The sequence below is a fragment of the Coccidioides posadasii genome, chromosome 3, assembly GCF_018416015.2.
Source record: "Coccidioides posadasii str. Silveira chromosome 3, complete sequence".
Classification (NCBI taxonomy): Eukaryota; Fungi; Ascomycota; class Eurotiomycetes; order Onygenales; family Onygenaceae; genus Coccidioides; species Coccidioides posadasii.
This window is the reverse complement of record NC_089409.1, coordinates 4,834,533-4,852,796: the sequence shown is the minus strand read 5'-3', so window position 1 is coordinate 4,852,796 and position 18,264 is coordinate 4,834,533. Positions and strand designations below refer to the sequence as shown.

Sequence of the window (18,264 nt, the reverse complement as noted above, 5' to 3'; positions counted from 1 at the left end):
AGCATGGCACTATATGTAAGCAGCGATCTCGCAATCTGGTGCCAGTGGCAAGGAAGCATCGAATGCATAAGGCAAACGACACCCCGGCGGCCTGTTGGAAGCGTGGACAACTATATCTGTGGCAGCAGCGCTGCGGGTTGTGTTGGGATGGCTGAAGCCAAGCTCATACAACGATGTCAGCGGATTACCCCGCCATCGCCGAACCGCACAACCTAACACCCAAAAAAGCATCGAGATGAGAACGGTAAGGAATCTTGAGCAGACTGAAGTTTGGAGAAGAGCATGACAAGACTGCAGACGGATGCCTTTTAGGGTATATATTCAGGATTTTCATGGGTGGCTTAAGATGGATAGCTCGCTGTAGTTCAGAAGTGATCTGGCCGGAGTTTTCCTTGTATTCGTCAGCGAACAAAGGGCCATGGGCACCGATCTCAGAAGATCGAGTGCTTGGGGTGCCATTGAAATCCGATGAAGGGTCGTGGTTTCAATAATGGTCAGTCCGGAAAATTTGGTTTGAGGACAAGGAACCTTAGGCACCGGGGAAAAAGGATTTGTGGATACAGGCACAGACCAGGGCCAGTCTGGGCAACGGACTTTTAAGAAAAAAATAATAATAATCTCCTCCATCTTCTCGAAGGTCTCGTTGGTGGGATTTTGGGCAGTTCGTGGGGGCGGTGGTCGGGTAAGGCTGGGAAACGCCGCTGGATCGACCAGACGAATGGCGAATCGGTTTGCAGAAAAGGCCAAGCAGTGAAAAGGAAGAGAAAGCCTCCTCCCACGATGACATTGGCACCGCGATTAGCTCCTGGCGTTAGTCGGCAATACCATCGTTGCAAGCATGGGGCCGGGAGCCTCACCAAAGGCTCTGGCGGTCCGAGTTCTATGCCCACCCGAAAAAAAAAAAAAAAAAAAAAAAAAGACGTGCAACGGCCTAAACTACTGAAAAAAACTCAGGGCGGAGAGTAGGGGTGGGTTTGTGTGTGCATGGAATTGCCCCGCGAGACGGGAAAGTTTAGGTAGACGTGCGCGGGACATATTTAGATTGACACTCGCATGCTTAAGATGGTTTTCAGATTGCGGAGGAGAGAGATAGAATCAATGGCTAGCAGAGCTCTGCTTTGTCTGCAGGTACAGCATGAGCGCGTCGGTTTGTGTTTCATCTAGCGGTCGATGCATGTCGAGGTACACAGAAGTAACCAGACTTGTATCGGTCTTACGGTACAATACGCGCCGTATGTCCAAGCGGGCTAATTTACCTTCGAATACAGTATTATTTCGGCTTGGCTGTCACGGCTGGGACATCAGCAAAACAAACCTTACCCAGATAACTCAACAGCCCAAATTGTCGTCTGGGCTTCCAACACTTGGTCCGATATACATACGTATCTGTCTCAAGGCACGACAGAACCCACTCTTCTTGGGGGTAGAAGAGGGGGGGTGGTGTGGGATGATTGCCCACTCCGTCTTAAAACACCAGTCCTCTGCACGAACGGCATATTACATTCAACCCAGTGTTGGGCAGGGATGAGGAGATTGAGACTGGCCGCCGAGCATTTTATCCAGAGGGACGGAGTCTGCCTGTCTCTTCTCTCTGGGGCAGCGCGCGGTACACGGATATGTTACACTACAGAATTACGACAGCTTCCCGCTCGGACTGGCGCCAATCAAAGCCCGCCGGCATCGACATTCGAGCCAAATGGGAAATTGAGTACATGCCTGGCCTCTCACCTGCCAGAATGGGTGACCTATTTCGACATTGTAACTCTACGCGGAATATCTGCAGCCTGTTACATTCTGTCATCGCCAGTCTTGCCATGTCAGCCAGCCCAGGAAGACAAGAAAAATAAAATAAAAATAAAATATAATAAAAAAAAGGCTCTCTCTGTTCTGCGTTGACTGGTCGTATGCAGCAACGGAGTCAACCGCGCCCCCATGCCCATCTCCTGCATGAAAGCTGCCTTGCCGTGGTCCAATCACAAGCCTTGATCGGTCTCCACTATTTTGTTCTTTGGCTTCTAGCTCGGGCGATCCAACGAGGGAGCGCGTGGAATCTCGATCTCATCGTGTTGTCTCGCGCCCGATGCCTTTTACTCTCTCTTGACATAATAACAATGATCCGAATGGATGCAGTCATATGATAGGGCTATGGCGGTACGTCGTTACTCCCTCCAGAGCACCTTTGCACTGACCTAAGTAGCTGTTGCTAGTTGCTTGAGGTCGAGGTTGAGTCCAAGCCGGCTAAACGGAATCCGGGGATATCGTCTGGAATTGGCCGTCAGTTGACTCATCTTGAATTGGCGGGATTCCAATGGAAGCTGTGTTGGCATGGGCCAACTTCGACTGGGTCCTGATCCCAGAGCCGACAACAAGGAGCTTCTGGCTGACGTTGGTCAGTCCAATTAAAAGGTGACAAATTATTAAGACTGGGAGAAAATACACAAAACATAAACTTTTTTCAAAAATGGATTGGCAACTGAGCGTTGCCAACGTCGCTGGATTTTTTTTTTTTTGTTTTAAATTTTTCCTTTTTTTTTTTTTAAGGGGATGGGTTCCTATTATGAATACGCAACCCACGAGCATATCCAGCACGGCATGTATTTTATGTATCTGAGACATTCGAACCCCGACGTATGTATACGATCCATAATGTTGGGGCAGATCATGATGAAGTGCTACCAAAGGCCATCGTCGGCAACAATTTACACAGCCTCAATTGATATCTGATACCCGCAAGCGACACCGTCTATCTCTCTCTTCTCTTCCCTCTCTCTGAGAGTCTGATGTGGCCCCCCAGGAGTGCAACTGGACGCTGAGCTATGCCTTGTTCGGCGGTCGAACCTTCAACCCAACTCACATGGTAAACCGGGAAGATATACCTCGTTTCTGATTCCGGGCGCTCTCCGCTGTGTGATAGTTCTGACCGCTGGTTCTTGCCAGGTTAGGAGGCATCAAGGCCAGAGTCCATAGCGCCGCGCGGCGTGTGTTGAACGAACCTGGACAGTTTATAAGTATGGAAGATCCAAGAGAAGGATCCGGGACGCCCAAAGCAAGGTCACCACCCATGCTGCCTGCAGCCGTCCTTATCGGATATATCATCTTCGAGCTTTATATATGCTCATGCATTTTAAAGTCCGACGTTTTCTCAATGTGTGTGACAACAATTCATCGCTAAGCAAACATAAGAACAACCGTCCAGGACTTGCCAACCAGGATGTTGCACATCCAGCGAGCATGCATGGGCTCCGCATACGTGGAGACAAGGGTCCTTAAGGGCTGATAAGTCTCCCTCAGAAACGATATAAGGCTCGTTTCAGAACGGATCTCGCCCTCATCCCACTGGCTGCCCATGATTATTCTGGAATGCGCCTAATCATATCGCTCCCTCGCTCTGCAGCCCATCCTGAACTCCCCAAAATTACCTAAGCTTGGCCTGGGATCCGCACTAGAACAAAACAAGTTTGGCGCCGTAAGTAGCTTGTGTTTCGTTTGGCTTTGAGGAGGACGTTACATACGTTACCAGTACGTTACCACGCCTTCTGTGGCTATTTCAGGAGCTGCGTGTGTACTGGAAATCGAATTTCTGCGTTACAAGACGTAGGTACCTCGCAGTACCTCGAGGCTCGCTGCTCTCCCTTTCCTCCTCCCGAAGCGTCTCCTCTTTCTCTCGCCTCTCTCTCTCTCTCGCTCTTTTTCACCACCCGCTCAACGACATCGCGACCACGACGGCCTGCCTTCACTCATTCCGCCTTTTCCTTCGTTTCCCCTCCCCTTCCCCTCTCTTTTTCACCCTGCCTTTCCGCTTCGTTACACTCGCTCATTTTTCTTCTATCTTCTGTTTTCCAACCTCTCTTTCTTCTGATGTCTGGGGTGACAGAAACATCCTAGTGGCTAAACAACCCCCATCGCCCCAGTTGATCCCATTGTTTGCGTTGCCCTTGTTTACTTTGCTCCTCTCCTCCCGCCCCATCCACCGCACGGCCGTGTTTTCTTTGTTGCTTCTCAAAGCACGTTCTCTTTTCCCGCCAGCGACGCGTTTTCAAGACTGAAAAAGGAGACTGCTCTATCTGGCCCGTTCCAATGGCTCAATGTTGACGGCTTCAATCGCAGTCGCCTCCTTCCCGCCTGTTTCACCTTGAAGTGCCACCGCGCGTGTCGCCTTCCCCATCCGTCGCGTTTACGCTTCCGCTCGTTACTTCCCCAAGTCGCAATCGCCCTGCTTGCAGCTACCCGATCCGACTGTTTGGTATTCTTTCCCCCCTTCTCTCTCTCTTCCTGGTCTGTGGTCTTTCCCTCCGCGGCTGCGATCCAACAGCCCTCCTGCCCGGCGAACCATCCTGCCTGCCCTCTGCGGCTCGCGCGCCCTTTCCGCAGCCCGCCGTGGACGTCTTCATGCCCCACCTCGCTGCCCCAGCGCCACCTGCCTGAACGCCGTCCCTTCCCCCCCAACCCGCCCGCGGCAACCCCTGGGGCGCTCTTGGAGCTCTTCTGATGCGAAGCTGGTCATCGCCCATAGTTTCATGAATTGCTGGATATGTCGAGCCAACCAGACAAACCATGGACCGAGGAGGAGAAGGTAAATCTTCGCCTATGAGAACGAAATTGTGTTGTTGCCTTCGGCCGCGTTGCGACCTTGTTTAGCTTTCCAAGAATATTGACTGAATGTGTTGCAGAACTTTCTCCTCACTGAAATCCTTAAAAAGGCTGGAATATCCTCGTCGTTCCTGTTCAGCATTATAAAAGAGAACCAGATATCCCCCAATTGGATGGAAATTCCCCTCCCTGAAGGTATGAGCCTCCCCACCGCTCAGGCATAAACCAACTTTTGGGGGTCAAGAATGCCCCGATGACACCACGGAGGGAAAGGGCTGGATCAGGATTTTGCCGTTGCTAAAAGCCTGTATAGGGAGATCCCTCCACTCTTGCCAAACAGCGTTTTTTCGCATGGAACACGAGTATACACATGCGTACAGGCGGAGTTTCCCAGGTCCTCCTGCCCCGGCCCAGACATCCCCTGAAAATAGAAAGAGACCTCTTCCACCACTTGGTCTAGATAAAACATCATCTGCACACCGCGCTATTCAGCCAAAGCCCACTCCACCAGGTGAAACCTTTCAGGCAGCCCAGGCACGAGCTTCTCTTCGGATACCGCGGCTTCCCGACCCAGCAAGGGGGGAACCGCCACGAAAACGAGGCAGACCAAGCAAGGCAGAAATACAAAGACGAACATTAATGGCACAGGCTAGAGGGGAACAATACCCGGCCCCCAAAAGGCCGGCTACGAAGAAGGGTTTCGGCGCTGCATCACCGACGATGAGGGCAGGAGTTGAGCCAGACCCATCTCCTGCCGGCCTCCTTCAGCAATCTTTGCCTGCCCAGCAACAACACAGGCATGGCGACGCCGGCTCTTTCCAAGGCCCACGGGATGAGCCGACATCGCAAACAGAAGATATACAGGTTCGTCGTATGACAGCACCGCATGGCGTAATGAGTGCGCAGGTATTTGGGAACCCAGGATCGGGGGTACCAGCAAAGGAATCCATGCCAAGAACCTTAGAGGGTCAGATATCGTCTTCTCCAACTACATTTAGCCAATCTTTCAGGGGCATCATCCAGTCCCGTTCTGGGCTTCCGAGCCCCAGACACGATAGCACCCTTGTTTCAAATGTAACAGAAGCAGAAGCTGGCGTTGATTCTGCGCATTCTATTCTGGATGAGCAGAGAGAGACGTGAAATGCGCTGATGATAACGAAATATCATGAGGAGATATCATGAGGAGATAAGCACATGGCGGGAAACAAGTCTGACCTGGCAGCAGAAAAGCTTAGCACGAGAGACAGACGCAGACTTTGGGTTATAAAAGAGAGCCGTCGAGAGAAATGAGGAGGGAGCGATGTGTTGGCTGTCTCCTTCTGCCCTTGGGCCTCTAGCCGAGGGCCGTCACGGCCGTGATTAAATCTTTCTTTTGTCGGGAAAAAAAAAAAAGAAGACGGCGACGATAATGAAGGAATGTGTGTTTGGAAGACTTCCAGGACAAGTCTTATGACCCATGGGAGGCTTTTTGACGAATTTCCGTTTTTTTTTTTTTTTGTATTTTCTGCGTCGACAGCTAAGGCACCAATGCGACAACGCTTTGGTTGTTTCCGGTCTCTTTGATGCCGGATATGGAGCTTCGGACGTCCGATGGACTAGGGCCTTAAACCCCCTTTTAAAAGGATTGTCCGCACAGCTCTAACTGAACTTGGCGAGAGACCATTCCAGTGTGAGGTTTTTACAAGTCCTGAGATATGATTGACAGCCACAATCTCCAATAGGATCAACAATTGGATTCTATTTGCTCCTGAAACAGAAATCGTACGACGAATTATGTCTCTCACTCATCTTTCCCAACCTGTCACTCTCTCCAGTCTCATATTTTCCTAACCCTTTTCTTTTTCTACCCCCCTGCCACGAGAGTCAATACTAACTTCTAATGACACGTATGGATATGACATAATTGGCTTGTCGCTACCATGATTATATCTTCAATATCTCATTCTATTTCCGATGTTCCTGATCTATTTGGTTGCTACGTTGACCTATGAGGCTGGTTCAAATTTCAGTTTCTTGTTTGTGTGTGGACAATTGTTACCTCATGCTTCGCACGCATCGCTGATGTCCCACAAGTCAGCTCTCAAAACCGTCCTGTGTCCTTTTTCCTTTCCTCCCACCCCTGGAATTCCCTACGAAAATTTAGAATTGGTTTTCGGCGCTTATTCACTCTTTCGTTGTCTTTTTTCTTTTTCTTTTTTTTTTGTTTTTTGTTGGATGGGAATTTTTTGCAAATTTTCTCAAGAAGTGAATCGGCGGTATTGTCGTTTTCTTTTGTTCTCTTCTCCTTTTTTTTGGCTTTTCCCGTTTTTCGTCTTTGCTTTTTTGGTCTTGGGTGGATCGGCGGGTGTATTCTCTTGGAGTTGGTTCCGATGGATATACTATGCATCTAACAAGCTCCGTATCTATAAACATGACCACAGATAGAAGAGGCAGCCTGAGGGCAAATAAACAAAAAGTATGAATACCGTATTTTCTACACACCGGTCGGTTGTCAGGAAGAAAGGTATGCTGGGGATACGCGCGGGAATTGAAGCATAACGCATGAAAGAATCCGTTGCAGGAGAGAAGCTTGGTACCACATCTTACAGGTCAATCCAACCCACCGTCTGTCATACACAGGACCTCGGGAAAATTAAAAAGAAAAAAGAAAAAAAAAGAAAAGAAAAGGGTCCATTCATTATCGAGCTCCGTATGGGCCGTGTGAGCCAAGAAAAAGCAGCAACAGAAAAAAAAAAAGAATCGTGTTTCATCCCCCGAGCCGGAGTCGAGCCGGCGACCTTTCGGTAGCATGAGAAGTTCCCTTTACAGCCGAACGTGATATCCAACTACACCATCGGGGGTTGCTTGGCTGAACTCAGTTCTTTTCATATTAATAAGAGGTTTTGCCTTTCCCTTTTTTTCTTTTTTTTTTTGGAGAAGACGCTCTCGCTCCGACCCATGCACTGACGACGGAGTATCTGCGAAGAACGGAGGATCGGAGTAAATTACCATGAATACCGATCGTATGCATGGAGTACGAGGTCCTCCAGAGGCATCTTGCTGGTTGAATTTAGACCGAGCCAGCCTCCTGTTTTGTGCTGACATATGGACGGGTGGCTTGCAGAAAAACCAATGGTTCCATGTTTTGAACAACCCGCCCCGTATGGAAGAGTTACTCTATACTCCGTAGAGATGTACGAATTGTGAAAAAAGAGCTTTAAAGATTCCATACTCTACATATGCCCCTGCTTGCTTCGAATTTCAAACTTCCCTTGTCAATTAGCTGGCTTAGTTAATCCTGACCGGTTGATTTCAAATCATGACGGCAGGGTCATGGGGGAAAATTTGTCATGCGCTTGAATGTTTTAATGCGAAATCTCTCTCCCAGTCCCCTCCCAAAAGCGCAAATCGTCCTTGGGGCGAATCTTTGCAGGCGTAGGCACTGAGGAGGGATTCTGAACGAACTTTATGCGCGACATATGCCAGTCATCGTACTTTGCGGCCGGGGAGGACCTTGTTCCGCACGACGGATTGGACGTGATGACAGTGCGAGGCGTTCGTCGTGAAGCTTTCCTAGCGGCGATCATTTAAATTACTAGTGTGAATACAAAATGTACCTCGTTGCAGTCAACAGGCCTGAGTGCTACTTAGGTTTTTTTTGGTTTTTTTCGTTTTTTTCGTTTTTTTTTTTTTACAATACGGAGTACGAAGTACTCCGTACACATTTCCATGTTATTATGGGTCGCTCGCGTACGGAGTACAGTATCAGTACGGAGTACGGCAGAGCGACATGCGATGGCTTGTCGGTTTGTACGTATGGAAAAAATACGTCTTGTCGGATCTCGTTCTCCAAACTAATCTCCATACATACGACAGTTCGCCTTCTATATCAATAAAGACCGACGCGCACAGAACTGCGTCGGGGAGCGGACCGCAAACTGCGTCGTCATCAACTCCCTTCTCCCGTCCAGAACCCTTGCTCACCCATCAACTGGAATCCACCTTCCCACCTGGAATGGCATCTCGGCAAACAGACATCCCTGCAGCATGCGGGTAGAAGACAAGCTGTTTTAGTTTATCCCAACAAAAGGGCTTCAACCGCCGGTCTTCTTATGCGACAAGGACACGACGTACTCTGCATGCGCTTCCTGGATCAGCTCAAACAAGCAAACAAAGCAATCCAAGGGAAAGAAAGCTCGAGAAGTCTGAGTATCCTGGATACTGGGCCCCTTAATCAGCCCAATCAGTTGGAAGGGTAAATATATATATATAAATGAAACGGGAGAGTGCGAGAGAGATATCGCTCTACTACTTTTTTTCATGCACACTGAAGTGACATGCTGCGTTGGGAGTAGCTACACTGCTACATACCTCTGCTGCAATGGAGAGGACCATGCTTGAACCACACTCCGGGATTGGCATGTAGTTCAAAGCTTTGAGACGTGCTGCACATAAATACATGCACATACACACAAATGCAAGCATCTGCACTATATTTTATGCAAGGAAGTGATTTTCTTTTCTTTTCATTTTTTTTCTTACCATTCCAGACATGATTCTGCTTATCTAGGACACCTGAGAGATAGAAATAAGGCTCAAAGCTTTCTGAGGGTGTGCTTCTTCAAATGGAGTAAGCATCTGTTGTTAGCTAATGTACTTGTGCTACCCAAGGGCTTCCACAGGCTTGATTTGAGGTTGTGATATTTTAGATCAACATCTGCAATTGTGCGCTCAAAACGCAGGGAAGTGCAGCAGAAGATAATTGACCCTAAACCCCGTGTTTTTGTGGAGCTACTCTTAATACGTGGTCAGCTGGCGCTCATGGAAATGGGGCTGTCCGCTATTCAATTGAGGACAGGTAAATTTTGGTAGAGTCCATGAAATTTTCCTAGCTTGTACAATGGGGGGTATGCGGATCAAACAAAAACACCTATAAAGATAGAGGATGGGAAAGTGGTTCTTCCATCATTGCCATCTGACTGGAACCAGAGTAACAGCATTTCTCCAAAAGGTAAAAGAAAAGAAAAGAAAGCCGAAAGCGAGCAGCCATGCTAACTTAAATTATGTGCTTTAAACCGTTCCAGCAATACTTAGGTCTCTAATTTCTTGCAACACCTGCTCAACCTTGTTGTCAAGGTTTCCAGATGCATATTCTTCTCTCGTATCCGCATCCAAGTACTGTTGTACTTGTGCCATCCGACTGTAGGCCTCCGCACAAAATCTCAGTTGGATTTTCACCAGAGCCTCAAAAGAAGGATCCAGGTACGGTACTCGAAGGTCAATTAGTTGAGGAAGTTCGTTGAATAATTGATCGTTCAGCTGGTCGTAAGCCTGCTTAGCCATCTCTGCGTCTTTCTCCGCTCGGGGGAGCTTGGTGGCATCTTTGTCGGGTTTTTCAACGAGTTTCTTTACTTTGGCGCGCATTGCGTCGTAGTCTAGGAGCTTGTTGTTTCGTTTCTTGATACACTCGTTGATATCCGGGAAGTATGCGCAAAACCGCGAGATAGGTTCCAAGACCGTCGTTCTAGGATTTTGTACGGATCAGCCTGCGCCTCTTGTACATCGGTGGTGATCGATTTTCCCAAGCATACCTGTATGGACCGTCAAGTGCCTTAATCGTTTCCGCATCAAGATCCTCCACAGCCTGTTTATAGCTTCTGCTCACGCCGTCCTTAGCACCTGCGTCGCCGTAAAACGCATCGATAGTTTCCGCAATGCGCATCTGCGAAGCCGTCATGGCTGAACCACATAACTCAGTCAGCTGAAGCCCATCAACCGCAAAGGTCAAAGAGCAGTGCAGAGATGACTTCACCTCTCAGCGAATCTAAGTAACCCTTTGCTTCCTTTTGTAGTCGATTCGCAGCCGCCTCCATGGTCCGGTAGCGTCTATACAATTAGCTCACGAAGCGCCGAGAAAACGATTTGTATGATCCTCCCATACCGTTCTTCTATCTCATAATCCCGATCATTTGTTTTCTCCACATGTCCTGCCATGCTCACACGTAATCAGCATCGGATGTCTCCAAATGCTTGCCAATACTGAACTAGCTCGTTCCGTTGCCAATCTCTGGGATCTAAAGACATATCCGATCGAGCCGTTGAATTTGCATACCAGTTTTCATCATAACCTGGGTCGTCGCCCGGTTAACATTCTTCTTGAACCCTGTATGGCGCTCGTTAACTTTCTGTCCGTTCAAGGCGCAAGGTTCTGCATCCGAGAGAAGCCCGCATACCTGCCCAAGACATCGCGCTTTGTTGAAACCAGCCTCGAAACTATTGCGCTCGAAAATGGCGGTCCGCTTGTCGTATTTTGGGGTAGCCGCGCTGAGTAAATTCAAATAGTAGGGACTTGACTGGTATATCGGATACTCACTCAAATTCAATCAACAGCAGATTAACAAGCAGCAGAAAGGCGGAAAAAGGAACGTCGTCGTGCCTCCAGTCTTGGCTTGGCGGGTGAATGGTAGAAACCGTGGCTGTGGTGCAAACAACTTTGTGGCTGATCTACGTAATACATGTACCAAGATCAGGCTAATTTTATCTCAAAAATGTGGCTGTGATGTCTGATTAGATAACTAATGGGCACTGAGCTGATCAATTGCATTGAGCCCCGGCCTTGCTGCCTCTCGAAAACACCACACTTTCAGCTGATATCCACCACTGTATTTACAATCCTGACGCTATCAAAGATATCGTATTATGGAACGCGGGGGCCACATGCCCGATGTTCGACACTATGTGGAGTAGTTTGGCAGACTTTTTATGTTCAGCTTCGCGCCCTTCTCTCCAACCAAGGAAGGCCAGGAATCTGACAGCAGCGACATCTAATGATCAACGACCATCCTTAATTTTATTGAGCAAGTTTCTTAGCCCGCTTCGCCTTTGCGCTGAGCTCACCGGGGCTACATTTTCTGTGGCTGTTGCTTCTGTTGTTGTACGGATAGCCGCTGGGTTAGGTCTTGCGGGGGATTTTGGCGCTACAGACCCTTGCAACCGAGTATTCGAGCCTCCAATTATTGATGCCGCCTCCGTATCCTGGGGTGCCTCCCGATGTGCCAGCGTAGACGTATTCAGAGAAGAAACAGCCGCAGCAAAAATGTTAGATCCCCGCGCTCGCGAGGTTCGCGAGACACTTTCATCGTCTTCCAATCCCGTTCCGGGCTCACTAGACGTTCGAGGGGTTTGTAATGTCCCTTCCTCCTTAGCTCGCTCTAGTAGCGCCGCCAGGCTGGATTTCTTTCCATCCACTCTTCGAGTCAGGTAGACCTTGGGGGCAGGAGCACGGGAAGTGCGGCTCCTATTCCGAATTCGCTCTATTTCTTCCGTGTATGCTGTCTCGTAAATGTCAATATCAGCAGCGCTTGGAGATTCACTAACGACCGGCGTTGCGTATACATCAATTGGTAGGTCAGCCCCATCATCGATTTCCAATGATGCCTTGTCTCCACCAGGGGCACTCATGTGCGTGGAGAAACTGGAAGGCCCGATGAATAAATATGGATGTTCCTCTTCTAGCGGATCCCGCGCATGTCCTCGGGTCCCTTCGCAAAAGCTACCTTTGCTCGGGGTATCGGTGCGCGAACCTTGACGCGCAGGGCTGTCCGAGGTTTGAGACAAAGTACTGTTTTCCCTTTGAGGATAACCTGCTGCTATGTTCTCAAATGTCGGTGATTCACCTCTATTAGTCGCATCTCGTCCGCGACTGACATCATGAACTCGGGGCGACATAAAAGCCTCGGGCCTATATTTTTTTCGGTCCCTCGGTATCTCATAATAATCTGACTCATCTATGGAAAGAGGTGGCTGGACAAAGTGGGATTCTTCGTCTTCACCTAAAATGCTTTTCATGAGTCCCGGACTCGCCGGCTCGATGAGCCTCTTGAACTTCTGTACCGCTTTCACCTACATAAAATGTCAACCGCCTAGCCTATAGTATAATGTAAAGGTCGAAACCACATCAAAAGGACATACCACTGTTATAGCATGGCCCATATTTCTGGTGATAGCAGTGTTCATTTCTTCTTCAGTTGGGGGCTCAATAAGGTTAGATGTATTTTCCTCGGCCGAAAGGAGGGTGTCAGTGCCTCCTCTTGTCACCCAGGGGTGTTCCTAATATTGTTAAAAGTTATTTCGTATTGCATGGTTGGATTCAAGCCTTACCCTGAGCTCCTCCATCGTTATTCGCTTTTTAGGATCCTTTTCTAGGATTTTGGACATGAGGTCCTTGAAGACGTCATCCGTTTCCCCGGGATAGGCGATCTCATCGTTCCTAATTGCCTCGTATAGCTCAAAAATACTTTCCTTCTCGAACGGGATTCGCCCGTATCTCAGACAGTAAAGCGTAACTCCCATCGACCATATATCAGCTGCTCTGCCGGAAACATCCCCGTGCTTCACTACACACAACTCTGGTGGAAGGAAGGCAGGTGAACCCGCAGATTTGGCGGTATACATATCCGAATCCTTTTCAAACATTTCTGAAACACCGAAATCGACAATCTTTAACACATCATCGCTGGTCAATAAGCAGTTATCAGGCTTAATATCTCGATGGACGATGCCCTGGGCGTGGAGATATTCAATTCCTAATATTAAATCACGAAACCAGCAGCGACAACTCTCGTCATTATATGGATCGGATTCTTCGCCCAAGCCAACCTTCATTATTACACCCTTCTTGCACATTTCCATAACCATGTAGAGAGAATCTTCGGTAGGGTCATCCAGTACTTCGAACAACGACACTAGATTAGGGTGGTTCAGCTTCTTCATAATTGCAATTTCCTCCTTGATCAAGTGCAGTGAATTGCCTTCTTCCATGTCATGGCTGGAAGGATTCCGATGGAGGGGCTCATTGAAGCCAGTGCCGGCGGCGCGTGCTTCGGGGCGGCGAAGCCCAGAACGACTGCGCAGGACATGAGACTGTGCACGTTTCCGTAGCCGTGATTTCGAAAATTCTTTCACCGCCTACAACGACGCTCAATGTTCGTGATATTAGTGCCAAAGATTGACCTTCAAAAGGAAAAGAAAAGAAAAGGTGAGCTCCAGTAATTGCCGGATGCTATGGATGGTGCCCAGAGACTACCCACATATTCCTGCCCATACTGATCGATTCCGAGATGGACGGCACCAAACGAGCCTCTTCCAATCTCCTGTTTTATCAAATATTGATTGATACGATGTTCTGCTGTGCCGTCATCCTGGCTATTTGTATATTCCGATCGAGCGTTGAGGGTTTCCTTTTCGGGAGGTTCAGTCAAATTTCTCCGGAAGCATGTCAGTATCCAGAGGGCCAACCAACTTTGACTTTTCGTGGCAGCGTGTGGTTTCGAGTATGATGCCTCAATGGGCTGTTTAATGTATGTACAGGGGACCTGATGAGACAGAATAGGTGTCAGCAACGGAATATCTTCAGAAAGCGTAAGTATCAGATATCAGGCTGAGAATTCCAGGATGCCGACCCCGGAGCCTGATGCTGCTTAGGTCTCCCGCCACCATCGAAATACGATAACATAACTTTTCGGGTTGGAATCAATCGACAGAGCCGGATTCATACGTACCTATTATCGCTTGTTCGCAGAGGCCGTGGCCTCGTGGCGTCCGTTGCGGCGGTGCTTTCATTTGCGGGGGAAGGGTTCGGGATGTCTACAGGCTCAGGCTTGGGCACGTCGTCTGCCATCTCATGATGGGGCTTGAAGACCACGCTAACGGCGAATCAATAATGTATGGGAAGGACGAAGGAAAGGGAAAGAAGTGCAAAGAGCCGTTGCCGTAGCGTTATATAGAGGTTGAAGCGAACTGCAGTAGGGCTGAGTGGGGTTGGGATGATTTATGCCCAAGACTGCCGTAGCGAGACAGGGTCTACATTATTGCGAGATGTTGCTTGCTGCCCACCCCGTGATCATGGCTTCTTTTTATTGTGGCACTTGCAGTGACTCTTCGTTGACAAAAGTTGCTGGGCGGATTCATTGGCCATTGGATTGACCAGACAGGCTCCATCTGCATGGGAGGCCGGCCATGCCTGGGCGACTACGGCAACGAGGAGCTAGGGCAGCAGGCTAGCCCCGTTCGCTGGTGGGATGATACAGCACAAACCTAACTCTCATCCGCAATTTGGAGATCTCCTTTTCGCCGATCCTACACAATGGAGAACCATCCAATTGTCCTCGGTGGATCCTCGTACTGAGATGCTGGAGACTCGTTCGGTGCCGTAAACAAAAAAGGTGAAGGAAGTGGGTGATTTGCTGGAGCTAGCAAGCATGCCGGAGCCTTGGCATCATAGACCGAACAACATCAACTTCGACGCTCTCCGAAACAGCATTGCAGCTTTTTACGAGGGCCGAGCAACTAACGAGCGAATTGTTGAATTGCACTCTTTTCTTTGCGCATTGTCATTGGCATCGTGCACTTCCTTTAAGAGATGGTCGTCTACTCTTTCTATATCTTTGACCGCCACGGTAAGTCCGACGCAAGGCGTGTTCAGCCCCGGTTTACTCTCAGGGTGTTCTGCGCTGACAAGCTCACGCTGCACAGCGGAGTGTATCTACAAACGTCGTTGGCTGCCTCGTCCAACATCCGTGCCTCCCAAAACTTCCCGTCCCGCCTCCGACACAGCACCCCTGAGTAATGGCGTGTCCAAAAGCGCCCCTGGGGGACCCCTGAGTGCGGAAGACGACGCCAAACTCATATTTGGAACGGTGTTTTCGCTGCGGAATATGGTTCGCAAGCTTGGTGGAGATGATGATAAGTGAGAGAGCGATACCCCGCAACCTTGAGATAGGATTGGCAGACATTCCTTCCGGGAATCAAAACCGTTAACGGAACATGACTGTGCAGCTTTCTCTGCTACCGCACCAGCCAGTACAAACTTCACTATTACGAAACGCCAACAAATATTAAATTCGTTATGCTTACGGATATCAAAGCCAGTAATATGCGCCTTGCCTTGCATCAGATCTATGTCAATCTCTACGTCGAATATGGTTGGTCTATGACCAGATATCCCCGCTCCTCCTCTATACACATGCTGATCTGGCGTTACAGTCGTCAAGAACCCACTATCTCCCGTTGAACATCCTGGCGGTATAGGAGTGAATAATGAACTTTTTGAGGAATCCCTGGAACAATTCGTGGTATGCTTCGGCTAAACCCTCCCCACACGACCGGCATTCTCCGGTGTTTGTTGAATTAGACTGACTTTTCAGACTCGTGTTTTATCATAAACTGAGCCTTTCGGCAAGGCCATTATCGCGTGCTGATCGAATCACGATGCCTGTCGGTTCCGTTGTCGCCTCATTGGTACAAGTCAGCCCTACTACGCAATACGATTTCTCGGGCGGGACGCCAAGCTCGCCTTAAAGAAACACCCGGGTGGGTTGCATCTGATATGGCAAGAGTTCTCGGCTGGATTGGGCTGAATTAAAGCCTCGGCGTGCAACCAGATAATTGACCATAACGGCGATAAGATCTCAGTGCCGCACATTCCCGGGATTCTTCGTTGCAAAGACGTTGCCACAACCTAAACAAAGACAACACCCCCCCCATGCGCAAAGCATTCCTTGTCAAATTCTTAGAGGCTAGAAGTCCACAAGACGCCTTTCACCGACGCTTCTCTTGATCCGCTCCCTGTATTCCGTACCACGTCCTCTTGACCTGGACTCGGATCAATCTGCCGGTTCATGTCCAGGACATAGCCTGGACAGGGCTGCGGGCGTTCGAGAAACATACGACGGACATAAATTAGAGCTGTGGCTGTTCTCCACATGATGATGTGGCACAGAAGTACAAGGTGCAAGGCCAAAGTTTTGTGGACAGGAGTCTGGACGCAAAGCCCGTCAAGCCGCAATTCGGCCCCGTAATCGTAGGGATTGTGTTTCTGTGTGGCTTGACCCATGTCAACGCGGGAGGAATTCGAAAGCAATCATATTCAGCCTTTTTCCGCCCGTTTCTGGGCGAAAATGCTTGAGTCAGGTCATCCTTTTGCTCAATCCCAATAGAGAGCATATAATGACGAAATGTGTGACTTTGGTGGTTGAGCAAGCTCCTCGATTGGATGTTCGCCGTTGTAGGGCAAAATATGTTCGCGTAGGGCAACTGTGGCGTTTGCTGTCAAATCCTCCTTGGCGATCGAAGGAGCAACCTCCAACCGTATCAGCGATGCATTGGCCCATATGCAGGATTGAGTGGCATGGCGTGCGCTTGTATGGCTATTTTTTCTCTCTGACGACGAGATTGCATGCTTGACGCTCAGCAGCTAGTTAAATGGGAGCGAGCATTTCTCATCGATACGTAACGTGTATGTAACTATCCAAGGCAACAAGCTTCATACAACCGTGAACACTCTCGAGGATTTCATCACTACGTTAGCATATCCTCTCAAGTCGGGCTTGTGTATCTAAGGCCCTTTGAAAAATTATTTGAACTCTATGCTCTGTCCGGGCCCGGTTTCACTCCCAATGCTCTGTCAGAACGGTGACTATGGGGGCGCGAAACTATCGGGCCGTATGTCGTCCCATGAATGATGCGGCCTGATAGACCATCACAGAGATCATTCATCAGAACGTCATAATACTGATGACTCCCCCAACGAAGCTAACTCGCTAGTTGCACGTCAGCCCCATGAAGTGCCACGATATTCTGCATCATGCAAAGTTTTGACCATTTCTGGGCAATAATTTTATCTGAGGATTCTGTGGATGCGAGATGCAAACCGAGAGCAGCCAAGTCTGTGGCTCTCTCACACAGCTGGGATTCACGAAATGACTGCCAGTTTGAGGTATGAACTTGACCGCCTCGACCCAACCTTGTCGACGACGAGCGAGTGTTGAGGAGCGAAAAAGAGGTCATAAATACGGTATGAAAGGACGGAGCACACGTTAATGCGTAATTTTTGTTCCGTAAAATACAGTTGCGTACATACACCAGAGGTAATAAATCCACATATGCGACGTTTCCCCACGCGCGCTTTTTTTTTTTTTTTTTCCATTTCGCGCGGCCACCCCAGTGCATGGATGGACGATGCATGGATAAAGCAGTTCGAGCAAATGAGAAAAAGGCAATTCAACCGCGAATGGATCCTGGCCCTGCAGTTGCATCTCCTCTTTTACTCCATACTTGGACATCAAATGCACAGCCACCGCAGCCGAAATTCAATACATTTGACTTGCTATGGAAGCACTCACCGCATTTGCTTCCGTATGTCGATGAGTCAATGGGGCCTTCCCTTTTTTTTTTTTTTTTTTTACTTTTTTTTTGCTTTTCCGGAAAACAAGCCCTGTCAGTTTACCCGGCGGGTTTTGGCTTGCCGTCGTGTGAGCCGGAATTGCAATGAAATGCCGAGAGGATATGAGCGATCGAGTCCGACCGGGTCCAATCACAAGAGACCAAACATCACCGTGAATATCCTCATGGGATCCGGATGGCTGGACGTGGTCAGCCTGCATGTGTCCTGAAAAAGAAGTCCAACAGCGCAGGAGCAAGGTCTCATTTTTGTTGTATCGAGATCCCGACTTGTTTTCTCGGTACTTGATGATGACATGTATGTATTGTGCGGTCACGCATAAGTTTTGCAGTGATTCTCGGAATCATAAAGGCTGAATTTTCAAGCCGACTCTGGAGAGGGGGAGAAGAAACAGACTACTGCGGCTAAATGTGAAATTTCAAGATTGCACAGCTTGCCGAGAGGGTGAGGGACAA

The 18,264-nt window shown here is 48.9% G+C and overlaps 4 protein-coding genes and 1 non-coding gene across 6 annotated transcripts; 2 read left to right on the top strand and 3 right to left on the bottom strand.

Moving 5' to 3' along the window:
- Positions 1-4,531: 4,531 nt before the first annotated feature.
- Positions 4,532-6,481, top strand: D8B26_006521 (uncharacterized protein; the record flags this gene model as incomplete). Its single annotated transcript, XM_003069516.2, has 3 exons — positions 4,532-4,573; positions 4,671-4,785; positions 4,904-6,481. 3 exons carry the CDS (start codon positions 4,532-4,534, stop codon positions 5,728-5,730), a joined length of 984 nt encoding a protein of 327 aa, XP_003069562.1. The 3' UTR covers positions 5,731-6,481.
- Positions 6,482-7,339: 858 nt separating this feature from the next.
- Positions 7,340-7,430, bottom strand: D8B26_006520. Its single transcript has one exon. It is a non-coding gene; the product is annotated as a tRNA-Tyr (tRNA).
- A 1,992-nt stretch (positions 7,431-9,422) lies between these two features.
- HOB3 (BAR adaptor protein Hob3) lies at positions 9,423-10,977 on the bottom strand. The gene is made up of 6 exons (XM_003069517.2): positions 10,803-10,977; positions 10,682-10,732; positions 10,511-10,556; positions 10,382-10,455; positions 10,161-10,308; positions 9,423-10,093 (listed from the first exon to the last, which is right to left on the bottom strand). The coding sequence occupies exons 1-6, from the start codon at positions 10,813-10,815 to the stop codon at positions 9,640-9,642; spliced, it is 786 nt and encodes a 261-aa protein (XP_003069563.2). The 5' UTR covers positions 10,816-10,977; the 3' UTR covers positions 9,423-9,639.
- A 142-nt stretch (positions 10,978-11,119) lies between these two features.
- On the bottom strand, positions 11,120-14,469 carry D8B26_006518 (uncharacterized protein). The gene is made up of 6 exons (XM_003069518.2): positions 14,130-14,469; positions 13,871-13,943; positions 13,659-13,808; positions 12,730-13,536; positions 12,541-12,678; positions 11,120-12,471 (listed from the first exon to the last, which is right to left on the bottom strand). Exons 1-6 carry the CDS (start codon positions 14,246-14,248, stop codon positions 11,401-11,403), a joined length of 2,358 nt encoding a protein of 785 aa, XP_003069564.1. The 5' UTR covers positions 14,249-14,469; the 3' UTR covers positions 11,120-11,400.
- A 520-nt stretch (positions 14,470-14,989) lies between these two features.
- Positions 14,990-16,893, top strand: BET5_1 (TRAPP subunit bet5; the record flags this gene model as incomplete). Of its 2 annotated transcripts, XM_003069519.2 has the most annotated exons (5): positions 14,990-15,026; positions 15,103-15,316; positions 15,406-15,551; positions 15,613-15,701; positions 15,774-16,893. In XM_003069519.2, 5 exons carry the CDS (start codon positions 14,990-14,992, stop codon positions 15,789-15,791), a joined length of 504 nt encoding a protein of 167 aa, XP_003069565.1. In that variant the 3' UTR covers positions 15,792-16,893. The 2 variants fall into 2 exon arrangements, with proteins under 2 accessions (XP_003069565.1, XP_065981289.1); XM_066125208.1 differs by having other exon boundaries at positions 15,406-16,893.
- Between the last annotated feature and the right edge of the window lie 1,371 nt (positions 16,894-18,264).